The sequence below is a fragment of the Pongo pygmaeus genome, chromosome 20, assembly GCF_028885625.2.
Source record: "Pongo pygmaeus isolate AG05252 chromosome 20, NHGRI_mPonPyg2-v2.0_pri, whole genome shotgun sequence".
NCBI classification, from domain to species: domain Eukaryota; kingdom Metazoa; phylum Chordata; class Mammalia; order Primates; family Hominidae; genus Pongo; species Pongo pygmaeus.
In genome coordinates this window covers 20793675-20809881 of record NC_072393.2, presented here as the reverse complement: position 1 = coordinate 20809881, position 16207 = coordinate 20793675, and the positions used below count along the sequence as shown (strand labels likewise).

At 37.4% G+C, this 16207-nt stretch overlaps 1 protein-coding gene across 9 annotated transcripts in view; it reads right to left on the bottom strand.

Annotated features, from left to right (window-relative positions):
• Positions 1-1519: 1519 nt before the first annotated feature.
• The window catches only part of LOC129020576 (zinc finger protein 486), a 30012-nt gene continuing 15324 nt past the window's right edge, over positions 1520-16207 (bottom strand). For 4 of the 9 annotated variants that reach the window (XM_063658835.1, XM_063658830.1, XM_063658831.1 and 1 more), the window contains 5 exons: positions 16003-16129; positions 14410-14505; positions 9551-9637; positions 7667-7720; positions 1520-3778 (listed from right to left, as the gene is read on the bottom strand). In XM_063658835.1, the coding sequence (XP_063514905.1) occupies positions 2640-3778; positions 7667-7720; positions 9551-9637; positions 14410-14505; positions 16003-16129 (1503 nt within the window). In that variant the 3' untranslated portion in view covers positions 1520-2639. The remainder of the gene's footprint in view (positions 3779-7666; positions 7721-9550; positions 9638-14409; positions 14506-16002; positions 16130-16207) is intronic. The other 5 variants (XM_063658833.1, XM_063658832.1, XM_054465141.2 and 2 more) reach the window with 3 other exon arrangements.

Genomic DNA, 16207 nt, shown 5'->3' with positions numbered 1-16207 from the left:
AATTTCAATAAGAAAAGAGAATAAAAATTTAACCTATGGGAACAATATTCTTAAATTCATTTGCTGTTTAAAGCCACTGGCAAAGTGATTACTAGAGACGTTATTCCATTATGTACCAAATAGTATATTGCTACCATCTTTTACCTACACCTTTGAGTAAGGTGGGATAGGTTAGTGGCATAATAATGCTTCATTAAATGCACAATAGTCTTAACATGGGAAAAACATAAAATTAAATTCACACATAATCTAACAATTTTTAAACGTACTGCATTTTATTACATAAAAGTACAATAAGTAAAATACACGAATTTAAATATACTTTTATCTATAATAATTTCTCACTATAATGTAGAAAAGTATTACTCTGAACACCTACCTTATACATTACTTAATATAGTTTAACTACAAAGAGTCTCTCCACTTATATTTTCATCATGCATCTAACATTTTAATGTCTTTACTTTTATAGAAAAGGTCATAAATGCCCAATAAAAAACTATCTCTAATATCTCTGATGCAGCAAAAATTGAACACATGCTTTCACATGTGAATAAAGTAATAAAATAACAGCATAAAGTAATTTGAAAGCTGTATTACGTCATTATTCACTTTTCGGAAAAATTTTTTTAAGGAAACAAATATACTTTTTTCTTTTGAGACGGAGTCTTGCTCTGTCACCCAGGCTGGACAACGGTGCGACCTCGACTCACTGCAACCTCCGCCTCCCAGGTTCAAGCAATTCCAATTCTCTGCCTCAGCCTCTCAAGTAGCTGGGATTATAGGCGCCCACCACCACGCACGGCTAATTTTTGTATTTTTAGTACAGACAGGGTTTCACCATCTTGGCCAAGATGGTCTTGAACTCCTGACCTCGTGATCCACCTGCCTTGGCCTCCCAAAGTCTTGGGATTACAGGCATGAGCCACCACACCCAGCTGGAACAAGTATACTTTTAATGTAATTACAATGCTTCCAAAAATCTGCTTTTGAAGTTACACACAAATTTTTTTTTTTTCTGGAGACAGGGTTTCGCTCTTGTTGCCCAGGCTGGGGTGCAATGATCTTGACTCACCACATCCTCTGCCTCCAGTGTTCAAGCCTCCTGAGTAGCTGGGATTACAGGCATGTGCCACCATGCATGGCTAATTTTATATTTTTGGTAGAGACTGGGTTTCTCTGGGTTGGACAGTCTGATCTCAATCTCCCAACATCAGGTGATCCTCCCACCTTGGACTTCCGAAGTGCTGGGATTACAGGCATGAGCCACTGTGCCCGGCCATGAATAATTTATCTAAAAAGTGTTTCCAAACTCATTACATTTGCAGGAATCTTTTTCAATATACATTCCCTGATGTTGCACAAAGCTTGGCAACCGCTTTAGGGTTTCCTTCTAATACAAAATGCGGGCAATAAGATCTGTAATACAAGCAAAGGTACTACAAACCCCTTTATATTTGTAATGCTTGTCTTCAGAATCAATACTCTTCTTCACCTTAAAGGCTTATATTTTCTGAAAGATTTTTTTCACAGTAATTGTTCTTTTGTTTTTATTAACTATGAACCTTCTTACGTTGAGTAAGATGTGATAGGCATTAATGGCTTTTCCATATTCTTTATATTTGTACAATTTTTCTAAAGGATAATAGCTTTCCTGTGAAATACGGTGTAAGCACTGATTAAAAGTTTTACCACATTCTTCATACTTGTAGGTATTTTGGAAGTATGAGTTACCTTACCTACAATAAAGTGTGGCAACTATATAAAGGCTTTGTCACATTTCACACATTTCTATGGTGTAGTGCATAGAAAAGTTGGAGGTGTTGGGAAAAGCACTGTCGCATCTTTCAGGTTTGTAAAGTTCCTCTTCACCATGAATTATCACCATGTCTCTTAAGAATTGAGAGCTTGTGGCTGGGAATTGAGGCTCATGCCTGTCATCCCAGCACTTTAGGAAGCCAAGGTGAGTGGATCACCTGAGGTCAGGAGTTTGAGACCAGCCTGGCAAATATGGCAAAAGCCCATCTCTACTAAAAATACAAAAATTAGCTGGGCATGGTGGTGGGCACCTGTAATCACAGCTACTCAAGAGGCTGAGGCAGGAGAATGGCTTGAACCCACGAGGCAGAGGTTGCAGTAAGCTGAGATCATGCCATTGCACTCCAGCCTGGGTCACAAGAGTGAAACTGCATCTCAAAAAATAAATGAATAAATAAATAAAAATAAAAGAATTGAGAACTTGTTATAGGTTTCCCACATTCTTCACACTTATAGGGTTTCTGTCCAGTATGAATTATGTGTAATAAGGGTTGAGAATTTCCTTAAAAAGCTTTGTCAGCCAGGCACCGTGGCTCATGCCTGTAATCCCAACACTTTAGGAGGCCAAAGCAGGCAGACCACCTGAGGTTAGGAGATTGAGACCAGCCTGACCAACATACAGAAACCCCATCTCTACTAAAAATACAAAATTAGCCAGGTGTGGTGGTGCAGGACTGTAATCCTAGCTACTAAGGAGAGTTACTTGAACCCAGGAGGTGGAGGTTGTGGTGAGCCAAAATTATGCCATTGCACTCCAGCCTGGGAAACAACAGTGAAATTACCTCTCAAAAAAATAATAATAATAATAAAATAAGGCTTTGTCACGTTCTTGGTTTCTGTCCAATATGAATTCTCTTATGTTTATTAAGGTCTGAGGACCAGTTAAAAGCTTTGCCACATTCTTTACATTTGTAAGGTTTCTCTCCAGTATGAGTTGTCTTATGTTCAGTTAGATTTGAGGATGTAGTATAGGCTTTGCCACATTCTTCACATTTGTAGGGTTTCTCTCCAGTATGAGTTCTCCTATGTTTATGGAGGCCTGCAGACCATGTAAAGGTTTTGTCACATTCTTCACATTTGTATGGTTTCTCTCCAGTATGAATTATCTTATGCATAGTAAGGTGTGAGGAACGGGTGAAGGCTTTGCCACATTCTTCACATTTGTAGGGTTTCTCTCCCGTATGAATCTTCTCATGTTTACTAAGGATCGAGGATGAAATAAAGGCTTTGCCACATTTATCACATTTGTATGGTTTCTCTCCAGTATGAATTTTCTTATGTGAAGAAAGAGTTGCAGGATGGTTAAAAGCTTTGTCACATTCTTTACATTTGTAGGGTTGCTCTCCAGTATGGATTATCTTATGTGTAGTAAGGGTATAGGGGTACTTAAAAGTTTTGCCACATTCTTCACAAATGTAGGGTTTCTCTCCAGTATGAATTTTCTTATGTGTAGTAAAGGTAGAGAAGTACTTAAAGACTTTGCCACATTCTTCACATTTGTAGGGCTTCTCTCTACTATGAGTTATCTTATGTGCAGTAAGGTGTGAGGACTGGTTGAAGGCTTTGCCACATTCTTCATATTTGTATGGTTTCTCTCCAATATCAATTCTTTTATGTGTAGTATGGGTTAAGGACTGGTTAAAAGCTTTTTCACCTTCTATATATTTCAAAGGTTTTTTTTCAATATGTCTTCTTTTATGTCTCTTTGAATTTGAAAATTGATGAAAGACTTTCACATATTTACCACATTGAAATATCTTGCTCTGGGTAGTTGTCAAACATTGGTTAAGTCCATTATAACCTCTTTTGTGTACCTTACACTCATCCACACTTTCACAGCCTTTCTTAAAGTGTAAATTGCCATGTCCACATTTTTCAAATTTTCTCAGTATCACTTTTTGGAAAGAATCTTTTATGTTCTGCTCTGGCCAAAGGTCTTGGGCAAAATGAGAACACATAACTGAAAGAAACAATAAAAACACATTACTTCAATTGCTAGACTCAGATAAATATACTTTACAAATCTAACCTATAAAATTATACAAACTACATAAGCAAGATGACATAGCAAAATACCACCAGCTCTAATTTCTTCCTGGACATATAAAAGTAACAAAAACATACTGACCAAAATACATTTGTAAAAAATTTATAAATGAGTTAAGTGTGTGAAAGTCCCTAGGTGAGCACAATGCAAACAGTCACACAGAAGATAAAGAAAAGTCTGTTACTTATATGCAACAGCTCTTCCTGCTCTCCAGTATAACATTGTGCCTTTAACAGTAAATTGCCAACCTGGTGCAGTGGCTCATGCCTGTAATACCAGCACTTTCAGAGGCTGATGTGGGTGAATCACTTGAGGTCAGGAGTTCAAGGCCATCCTGGCCAAGATGGTGAAACCCCATCTCTACTAAAATTACAAAAAGTTAGCCAGTCATGGTCATGGGCAGCTGTAATTCCAACTGCTCAGGAGGCTGAGGCATGAGAATTTCTTGAACCCAGGAGATGGAGGTTGCAGTAAGCCAAGATCGCACCACTGCACTCCGGCCTGGACGATAGAGCGAGACTTCATCTCAAAAAAGAAATTTTTTTTAAGTAAATTGCCAACAAGGCATGATAGCTCATGCCCGTAATTCCAGCAATTTGTGACGGCAAAGCATGAGGATCACCTGAGGTCAGGAGTTTGAGACCAGCCTGACCTGTTGGTCAGTAAAACCCATCTCTGGTAGAGATGGTAAAACCCCATCTCTACTAAAATACAAAAAAATTAGCCAGGCATGGTTACAGGTACCTGTAATCCTAGCTATTTGGGAGGCTGAGGCAGGAGAATTGCTTCAACTGTGGAGGCAGAGAATGTAGTGAGCCAAGATCATGCCACTGCACTCGAGACTAGGTAACAGAATGAGACTCTGTCTCATACATACACACAAAAATGTAAATTGCCAACTCCTGGTTTCCTTTTTAAAAAACAAGAAACATTGGCACATACATCTTTATTTCTGTCTTCTAGGGGCTTTTTTAGACACCAGATAATGTGTCCCATGACATAAAATGCTAAAAAAAAAAAAAATGGTGATATACATTGGAATGACAGTTCGAGTTTGCTGAGTCTAAAGGTAAATTATAGAGAAGGAGAGAAACTGCAAACAGGGAATGGGTGTAGCAAGTGATTACTGACTATTAAGAAGAAATACAAATAAGCTGATTTAACTAAACAATAAACACAAAATTTTAGACAACACTCATCCTAAAAACATGTTTGAAAAATTCCCAGAATCTCTAGCCAAGACAATTGATTTCATACTATGCCAGGACAAAGCTATATTATAAAGATTGTAACAGGTAGCTTTGTTAATTTCCAAATCTCTATCAAAGATTATAATGTATACCAAATATTAGAACATGGCTCCATCAAAAAAATTATAAACTTTTCAAAAGCAACCATAAAAAAGTATATAAAGTAATTTTTTAAATTCCAAATGAATTGAACATCCCAGTATTGGTGGCTCATTCCTGGAATCCCAACACACTGGAAGATCAAGGTGGGAAAATCACATAAGGTCAGAAGTTTGAGAACAGCCTGGCCAACATGGTGAAACCCTGTATCTACTAAAAATACAAAAATTAGCTGGGCATGGTGGCATGTGCCTGTAATCCCAGCTACTTGTAAGGCTGACACAGAAGAATTGCTTGAATCCAGGTGGGAAAGGTTGCAGTGAGTGGAGATTGTACCACTGTACTGTTGCCTGGGCAACAGAGAAACACTGTCTCAAAAATAAAATTAAAAAGCCTGGGTGCGGTGGCTGATGCCTGTAAACCCAGCACTTTAGGAGGCTGAGGTGGGTGGGTCATTTGAGGTCAGCAGTTCAAGATCAGCCTGGCTGAGATCACGCCACTACACTCCAGCCTCGGTGATAGAAAAAGACTCTGTATAAGAAAAAAAAGAAACCCAGACAACTACTGAAGATCAGAAAAATGAGAATAAAAAGAAATACTAAAATACCAAAAAAACAAAAATTGTGGATATAAAAAATATAAAAAACTGAAAAATTTATTAAAACAAAATATGATGTAAACATGAAAAAGCTGAATAAACAAACTTAGATACACACAAATATATTTATAACAAACACACATATAAGCAAAATTTCAAAAATCACATATAAGAATAGAATTTTGGGTGCTGCAAGATAAAAATCATGTTCCATTTATAAGCATAGTCTCATGAGATAACCAGGGAATTTTTTTTTTTAGACAGAATTTCACTCCTGTTGCCCAAGCTGGAGTGCAATGATGCAATCTTGGCTCACTGCAACCTCTGCCTCCCAGGTCCAAGCGATTCTCCTGCCTCAGCCTCCTGAGTAGCTGGGATTACAGGCGTGCGCCACCATGACTGGCTAATTTTTTGTATTTTCAGTACAAACAGGGTTTCACCATATTAGCCAGGCTGGTCTCAAACTTCTGACCTCAGGTGGTCTGCCTGCCTAGGTCTCCCAAAGTGCTGGAATTATAGGCGTGAGCCACCACAACCCGCACCAGTGAATTTATTTAAAACATTCTTGCACATCAGAAAAAAACTGTGATATTGCTAAAGTTATAATAATTTTTTTTAAAAGCTGTCAAATGGAATAATGCCATCAGCAAAATTGTACTACCAAATAAAACAAGTGCTTCCAAAATAACCATATCCTGAGAAAGTATATTGGCACTGCATACACCATACACATCAAAGATGCTAAAAGGAGTTTCTTCCACTGAAAATAACATAATGCAAGAAAACAACAGATAATCTATGAAAATACATAACTTTCTGGAAAAGATATCCACATACACAAAAATGGAATTTCTTAACATTATCATAATGGTACAGAAAACATTTTTAATTACTCTCTAAATTTAAAAGATAAAAGTATAGGAATTATTGTTAGCATCTGTTAATAAATATACAACATTAAAAAATATAATTAGCAAAATTAGTAACAAAGTTGAAGGCAAATGTAATGATGAGGAATTTCAGTATATAACTGAAGTTAATTTTTTACCATATTCAAATATATTGTTGGATCTTTTAGAGGTTTTATGTAATCCCCCATGTTACCACTAAGATAAGAGCTGTATAGATACACAAAAGAAAATAAGAAACTGAAAACATATCAATACAAAAATTTAAAAAAACACAAAAAACACAGAAAATGAGTGACAAAGATACAAGAATCAAATAAAACAATTAATAAAAATAACAGTAAGTTTTTCTGTTGCAAAAAATGATTTAAATGTATATAATCACCTTTCCAATCAAAAGACATACTTTTTTTTTATTTTTTGAGATGGAGTCTCACTCTGATGTCCAGGCTGGAGTACAGCAGTGTGACCTTGGCTCACTGCAACCTCCACCTTCTAGGTTCAAGCAATTCTCCTGCTTCAGCCTCCTGAGGAGCTGGGATTATAGGTACCTGCCAACATGCCCAGATAATGTTTGTATTTTTTAGTAGAGACAGCATTTCACTATGTTGGCCAGGCTGCTCTTGATCTCCTGACCTTCTGATTCACCCACCTCGACCTCCCAAAGTGCTGAGAACACAGGCTTGAGCCACCATGCCTGGTGGATGTTACAGTGAGCCCAGATTACACCACTGCACTCCATCATGGGCAATAGAGTGAGACTCAGTTTCAAAAAAAAAAAAAGATGGTACATAAAAACTTTAATATAACTACTAGAAACACATAAAACAATAACAATCTGCTAATGACAACTTCATTTCTTTATTCATTGTAAATATAAATTAATTATACTACTTAATAAAATCAAATGTAATCTTAGGACTTTGGAAGGCCAAGGTAGGCTCACCACTTGATCCCATGAGTTCAAGACCAGCCTGGACAACATGGCAAAACTCTGTCTCTACAAAAAATACAAAACAATAGATGGCTATGATGACACATACTTGTAACCCAGCTGTTTGAGAGGCTAAAATGAGAGGATCATCTGAGTTTTGGATGTTCTGGCAGCAGTGAATCACACAAATCAGCCTGGTTGACAGAGTCTCAGACCCTATTTTAAAGTTAAATGAGGCCAGGCATGGTGGGTGATGCCTGTAATCCCAGCACTTTGGGAGGCAGAGGCGGGCAGATCACCTGAGGTCAGGAGTTTAAGACGAGACTGGCCATCATGGTGGAATCCCATCTCTACCTAAAATAAAAAAAAATTAGCCAGGCATGGTGACAGGTGCCTGTAATCCCAGCTACTTGGGAGGCTGACAAAGGAGAATCGCTTGAACTTGGGAGGTGGAGGTTGCAGTGAGCTCACGACATTGCACTCCAGGCTGGGCAACAAAAGTGAAACTCTGTCTCAAAATAAATACATAAGTAAATAAATACATATGAAGAAAAAGCTATAGAATGCCTCAGTGGTTTCTTTAAAAGCATACAGTATACTGCCTACAAGAGACTCAGTGTAGCATTGAGTCAAATAGGCTGAAAGTAACAGAAGGAAAAAAAATGTGTATATCATAAAAATAGTAACCACAATTAAGTGAGGTGGTCATAAATATATTAGACATAATATGCTATAGGTCAAGTACTACCATTAGACAAAGAATGATATTATATGATGGTAAAGTGAGTTAATTTACCAGGAATCTGTAACTATATTATTTATCTATCTACATGTATATGTGTATATAACATCAGGGCTCCAAAATATATAAAGCAAATATTGACAAAAGTGAAGCAAGACTTACATAGCAACATAAAAATTGTAGACATCAAGACCCCATTTGCAATAATAAATAGAAAATTCAGAAAAAAAAATGAGAAACAGACAACTTATGCAACATTATAGACCATATTATTTTGCATACAGAGGAATACTTGAGACTGCAAAATTTCTTTTTCTTTTGAGACAGAGTCCTGCTCTGTCACCCAGGCTGGAGTGCAGTGGTGCAATCTCAGCTCACTACAAGCTCCAACTCCCAGGTTCACGCCATTTTCCTGCCTCAGCCTCCCAAGTAGCTGGGACTACAGGTGCCCACCACCATACCCAGCTAATTTTTTTATATTTTTAATAGAGACGGGGTTTCACCGTGTTAGCCAGGGTAGTCTTGATCTCCTGACCTCGTGATCCACCCACCTCAGCCACCCAAAGTGCTGGGACTACAGGTGTGAGCCACCACACCCAGCCGAGTGCATAATTTTTTTTTTTGACGGAATCTCACTGTCGCCCAGGCTGGAGTGCAGTAGAGTGATCTCAGCTCACTGCAAGCTCTGCCTCCCAGGTTCACACCACTCTCCTGCCTCAGCCTCCCGAGAAGCTGGGACTGCAGGTGCCTGCCACCATGCCCAGCTTTTTGTATTTTTGGTAGAGACGGGGTTTCACCATGTTAGCCAGGATGGTCTCAATCTCCTGACCTCATGATCCACCCACCTTGGCCTCCCAAAGTGCAGGGATTACAGGCATGAGCCACCGTGCCCAGCTGGGTGCATAATTTTTAAAGAAAAATAATTTATGTGGCTCACAGTTTGACAGACTATAAGAAGTGTGTGCTAGCATCTGCTTCTGGTGAGGGTCTCAGGAAACTTACAATCATGGTGGAAGGTAAAGATTAATTGGACATACTATATGTTAATGAAACAGACCAAGTGTGAGGTGAAGGATCCAGGTTCTTTTAATGAACCAGCTCTCATTTGAATTATCAGAGTGTAAAGTTTTGGTTACCAAGAGGATGTACCATACCATTCATGAGAAATTTGCCTCCATGACACAAACATGTCCCACCAGGTCCCACATCCAACATTGAAGATTTATTTTGCAGCATGAAGTCTGGAGAACATGAACATGGAAACCACATTATAGACCAACTAGGCTTCACAGACACATGCAAAACTCTCCAGTCAAAACCAAGATAATACACAATATTCTTATTTGCATCTGGTATAATCTGTTAGGACACAAACCAAGTTTTATTAAATTTAAAAGTACTGACTGGGTGCAGTGGTTCTTACCTATAATCCTAACACTTTGGGAGACCTAGGTAAGAGGATTCATTAGGGCCAAAAGTTTGAGACCAGCCTGGACAACATAATGAGATCCTAACACTTCAAACAAGCAAACAATTAGCCAGACATGGTAGTACATGTCTGTAGTCCAAGCTGCTCAGAAAGCAGAGGTGAAAGAATCACTTGAACCCAGGAGGCTGAGGCTATAGTGAGCCAAAATTATGCCACAGCACTCTAGCCTTGGTGTTGGTAAGATCTTGTCTTAAAACAACAACAAATCAATTTAAAAACACTAAAATTATACATTGTGTGTTTTCTAACAAAAACTGAATGACACTAGGAATTAAAAGCAAAAGGTAAATTGGCAAATTCAAAAATATGTGAATATAAAACACACTCTTCAATATATTCTTGCTCAGGGGTCAAAAAATTTTATTCTTCACAGATGTCAATACAACCTACAGTTAAAGGCTACATTAACATAAACAATGTGATATTGACACAAAGATATACAGATGAAAGACCAGAATAGAGAGCTCAGAAATGAACCCTTCTATATATGATCAAATGGTCTTTCAAAAAGTTGCTATGAGTACAAAATAGAGAAAAGTAGTATCTTCAAAAAATGATGTTGAAAACTGAATATCAACACTGATAAAATAAAATTGGCTTATTTCCTTGAACAATACAAAAATATATTTTAAACAAAATACTTAGACATAAAGAAACTAATAAATCTATTAGAAAAAATACAGGAAAAAGACATGACATTGGTCTTGCCACCATTTTCTTAGATACGACATTAAATGCATAAGCAACAAATACAAGAAAAGTTTAACTACACTAGACATCAAAATTTCTGTACATCGAAAGAAAATTCAAAAGTAGCAACATCCCTTAGAGAATGGATGAAAACATTTGCAAATTTCATGTGAAGGAAGTTAATGTTCACAATAAATAAAAAACTCTTAAAACTAAACAATAAAGTTGAATAACTTGATTTAAAAATGAACAAAAAAATTTTCATCAAAAAACTACACAAATGGGAAAAAGCATTTGAAAGAATGCACAAAATTACTGATTTGTAAAGAAATAAAAAAAACACAATGACAAACAAAATCACCTCGTTTCCATTAGAATGGCCACTGTAAATTTTTTTTAAAATACCTAATCTGTTGATGTTGCAATAAAAATGAAACCCATGTTGCTTGTTGCTGGAAAACAAAGATGCAGCCATTATTTAAAAATGTTATAAATGTTCCTCACTTATTATATCTATTTACAAAATACGTAACACAGGCCAGGCCCAGGTGCTCAAGCCTGTAGTCCTAGCAATTTGGGAGGCCAAGGTGGGCAGATTACCTGAGATCAGGAGTTTGAGACCAGCCTGGCCAACATAATAAACCCCATTCTACTAAAAATACAAAAAATTAGCTGGGTGTGTTGGTGGGCACCTGTAATCCCAGCTACTTGGGAGGCTGAAGCAGAATTGCTTGAACTCAGGAGGCAGAGGTTTCAGTGAGCTGATATCACACCACTGCACTTCAGCCTGGGTGACAGAGTGAGAATCCATCTCTAGAAAAAAAGAAAAGCAACACAGGACCTGGAAGACATATTTGAAAATCCATGTTTATTGCACCAGTATTCACAAAAGCCAAAAGGTTGAAGCAACCCAGATGTCTCTTGATATATAAACACATCAAAATATGTAACATATACATACAATGGAATATTATTCCATCTTAAAAAGAACAATCTTGTCACATTTTAAGATGAACATTGAGAATATTATGTCACTTGAATTAATCCAGTAACAAAATTATGGATATCTTAAGTAGTCAAATCATAAAACAGAAAGTGGAAGGTTTGTCTGTCAGGGGTGAGAGAGAGGGTAAAATGAGCAGTTGTTATTTAATGGGTATTGAGTTTTAGTTTTACAAGATGTAAAGTGTCTAGAAGTCTTTTACATAACAATGAGAATATACTTAACATGCCTGAAATGAATGGCTTTTTTTTTTTTTTTTTTTTGTGGAGACAGGGTCTCACTCTGTCATTCATGCTGGAGTGTAGTGGCACAACTTTGACTCCCCCTCAATCCCCCAAGTAGCAGGTACCACAGCTGCATACCACCATGCCTGGCAATTATTAAATTATTTTTATAAAGAGGGGTCTCCATATCTTTCCCAGGCTGGTCTCTAACTTTTGGGCCCCAGGGATCCTCCTGTGTTGGCCTCCCAAAATCCTGGGATTACAGATGGGAGCCATAACCATGCCTGGCCCTGAAAATGTACACTTGAATTAAGACGGTACATTTTATGTTATGTGTTTTTAAAACAATTTTTTTAAAGAAAAACTGAAAAAAAAAATCCAGAATTATAAATCTTTTTGAAAATTACCTTCAAATAAAACAAGTATTTCTCTCACAAAAGGAAATATATATTCATCATTAAACACATGGTGAAAAAAAGACTATCTCCATGACTACTCACTTAAACAAGATAGCTTATGGTCAGTTCTGCCTATATAGAAACCCACACAGTTATCTGAGGGAATGCTCTCTGATATTCAATAAAAGCCATACTCATCAATATCCAGATATAAGGCCCACCATATGCAGACCTGACTACAAAAACATGCCCTAGTGTCTTAATTACGGAGCAAAGCCCTGAAGGATATGCAGTCTGTCCAAAAATAAAATGAGAATTACAACTACCCAAGCCCCTGTAACAAGCCAACTATAGGTGGACCCTGGTGCAGACCCAGCAGCCTTGTCATGAAGCTACACCCCCTCTCCACTACAAATTCAGAGGGCATCTCATCACCCTAAGGGCCCAACAAAAGTTCTTTACCTTCTAAAATCAGTTTATAAAAACTTGAAGGCCGGGCGCAGTGGCTCACACCTGTAATCCCAGCACTTTGGGAGGCCGAGGTGGGTGGATCACAAGGTCAGGAGATCGAGACCATCCTGGCTAACATGGTGAAACCCTGTCTCTACTAAAAATACAAAATAATTAGCTGGGTGTGGTGGCGGGCACCTGTAGTCCCAGCTACTTGGGAGGCTGAGGCAGGAGAATGGCGTGAACCCAGGAGGTGGAGGTTGCAGTGAGCTGAGACTGTGCCACTGCACTCCAGCCTGGGCAACAGAGTGAGACTCTGTCTCAAAAAAAAAAAAAAAAAACTTGAAGGGGTGTTTGCTCCATCAAATTTAGGCACCAGTACAAAACTATATTGTGCCCATTGTCCATGCTTCTATTTTAATGTAGCACTGGAAGCATGTGGCAGAAGAATTAGTCAAAGAAATTAAAAAATCCATTGAAATTAAAGAAAAATAAGTAAAAAGTCCCTGTTCGTAGATCGTATAATCTTCTATTTAAAAATCAATAAATAGTACATTAAAACCTGTCTAAAGTGATAAATATACTCAGTAAATTAGCAAAATATAAAATTAACATACAAGTATATGTATGGTCTCATACACTTAAAACAAACTCTCTGATAAAATAGAGGAAGAAAAAATCTTATTTACTATAGCATTAAGTAATAAACTTCTTAGAAAAAAATCAAGGAGGTAAAAAATCTTTACAATAAAAAAACTATGGGCTGGGCGGGGTGGCTCATGCCTGTAATCCCAGCACTTTGGGAGGCTGAGGTGGGTGGATCACGAGGTCAGGACTTCAAGACCAGCCTGGCCAACATGGTGAAACCCCATCTCTACAAAAAATAAAAAAGAAATTAGCCGGGCATGGTGGTATGCACCTGTAATCTCAGCTACACAGGAGGCTGAGGCAGAGAATTGCTTGAACCCAGGAGGCACAGTTTGCAGTGAACCAAGATCATGCCACTGCACTCCAGCCTGGGAAACAGAGCAAGACTCCATCTCAAAAAAAAAAAAAACTATGAAAATATTAGAGAAGATCCAAATAAATTTTAAAATTGCCATATTATCCAGAGTGATCTATAGATTCAATAAACTTCCTATCAAAATTGCAGTGGTATTTTTTTCATAGTAATGGAAAATACATTTCTAAAAGTTACATGATACTAAAATAACTTTGATAGCCAAAGCAATCTTGAGGAAAAAGTTCAAAGCAGAAGGATATCATACTTATAATTTCAAACTATATTTCAAGACTGTATAGTAATAAAAACAGAATGGACTGTGCAGAAAAAGCCAACAAAAAATGCAACAAAAACTAATACTCTCAAACATTTCAGATCTGATGCAAAAAGACAACTTAAAAAATGGTTTTAGTTTCTCAAAATCACGCAGATAATTGTGTGTTCCCAAGACAATGGAAAAGCAGCCAGATTGTTCAATCTCTTACATGCCATAAAGAGGGATTTCGCTCTCACTGTGAACTTGAAGGAAGCTCATTGAAAGAATAATAGAATCCTTAGAGAATTTAAAAGCATGAGACAGATGTCCCTTTGTGAGAGAAAAATTAAATAAATAAATAGATAAATAAAAACAGCTGCACAGGAACTATTTCCTTTGGAACACAGCTTCCCATATCACATTTTAAGGACTGGCTTTCTTTCTGACCTTGGGACTTCTTATCTGCATTGTCTGTTGGGTTCATTTTCATTCACACCTACCTGGGGTGTTGGCAATCATCTCATGTCTCTTCATAGTCAGAGGTTTTATTCCTTGCTCCAGACAGGTGATCAGGTCTGGCTTAGAGACAACAATACCTGTTTCATTAAAAATAAATAGCATGAATCTTGCTTATATTTCTCAATTACAACATAGTAATGTGCTCGGCAGAAAGAATGTAATAAAATATTCTAGTAAATTAATACCAACATACTAATTCATAACAAATTTCTAAATATTTAGAAAATACTTTCAACTTTAAGGTTTCTTGTTTTTTTTTTTTTTTGGAAATGGAGTAAAATAAGTAAAAAGTTGCTGTTTGTAGATCATACAATCTTATATTTAATAAACCATAAGCAGTACTATAAAAACCATAAATAGGGCTGGTTGCAGTGGCTCACACCTCTAATCCTAGCACTCTGGGAGGCCAAGATGGGTGGATCACAAGGTCAGGAGTTTGAGACCAGCCTGGCCAACATGGTGAAACCCCGTCTCTACTAAAACACAAAAAGCTGGGTGCGGCAGCATGCCCCTGTAGTCCCAGCTACTCAGGAGGCTCAGACAGGAGAAATGCTTGAACCCAGGAGGTGGAGGTTGCAGTGAGCTGAGATCATGCCATTGCACTCGAGCCTGGGCAACAGAGCGAGACTCCATCTCAAAAAAAAAAAAAACCTAAACAGTACCTTAAAACCTTTCTAAACTGACAAATACACTCAGTAAATTAGCAAAACATAAAATTAACATACAAGTATATGTATGGTCTCAAACACTTAAACTATCTGATAAAATAGAGAAAGAAAAAAATATTATTTACTATACCATTAAATAATAAATTTCTTTTAAAAATTACTAAAAAGGTAAAAAATCTTTACAATAAAAAAACTATAAAGAGAAAATCCAAATAGATTTTTTAATTGCCACTTTATCCAAAGTGATCTATAGATTCAATAAACTTCCTATCAAAATTAGAGTGGTATTTGCTCTTCTTGCCCAGGCTAGAGTGCAATGGCTCAATCTCGGCTCACCAAAACCTCTGCCTCCTGGGTTCAGGGGAATCTCCTGCCTCAGCCTCCGGAGTAGCTGGGATTACAGGACTACGCCACCACGACTGACTAATTTTGTATTTTTAGTATAGACAGAGTTTCTCCATGTTCGTCAGGCTGGTCTCAAACTCCCAACTTCAGGTGATCTGCCCATCTCAGCCTCTCAAAGTGCTGGAATTACAGGTATGAGCCACACCGCCTGGCCCTGCATATAGGCTTTTTAAATTTACTACCTGGTACTACTGAATCAAAAACTGGTGGTGGCAATGAGATTTTCAGGTGGGGGCAACACTATTTTATGCCACTAAATTTCTGAAATTACCACTAATTTAGAGTGAAGAATAAAGCTCAACTCAGCAATGTGGAAAGTTTGGATTAAGATGAAACATCTTGAAGAACTTCTTTTCTAAATAAACAAATTCTGAAGATTTTCTGGAAAAAGGACATCTGAAACTCTTTTATGCAACAGATAAATTGCTGAAATCATTCCACAAAAAAGAGAAATAAAACTTTTGGGGTTTTTTATGAATTATGTATTTAAGTTATCCTCACCAAGGAAGACCAGGTGTCTGTAGTTCTCTAACATCACATCCCTATATAAATTCTGCTGTGCAGTGTCCAGGCAATGCCACTCCTCCAGAGAGAATTCTATGGCCACATCTCTAAATTGCAATGATTCCTGAAAAACACACACACACATTTTTACCAAGTCGCCATTGGTGGAATTTTTAATTTAAGGTGAAATGAGAGAGTAAAG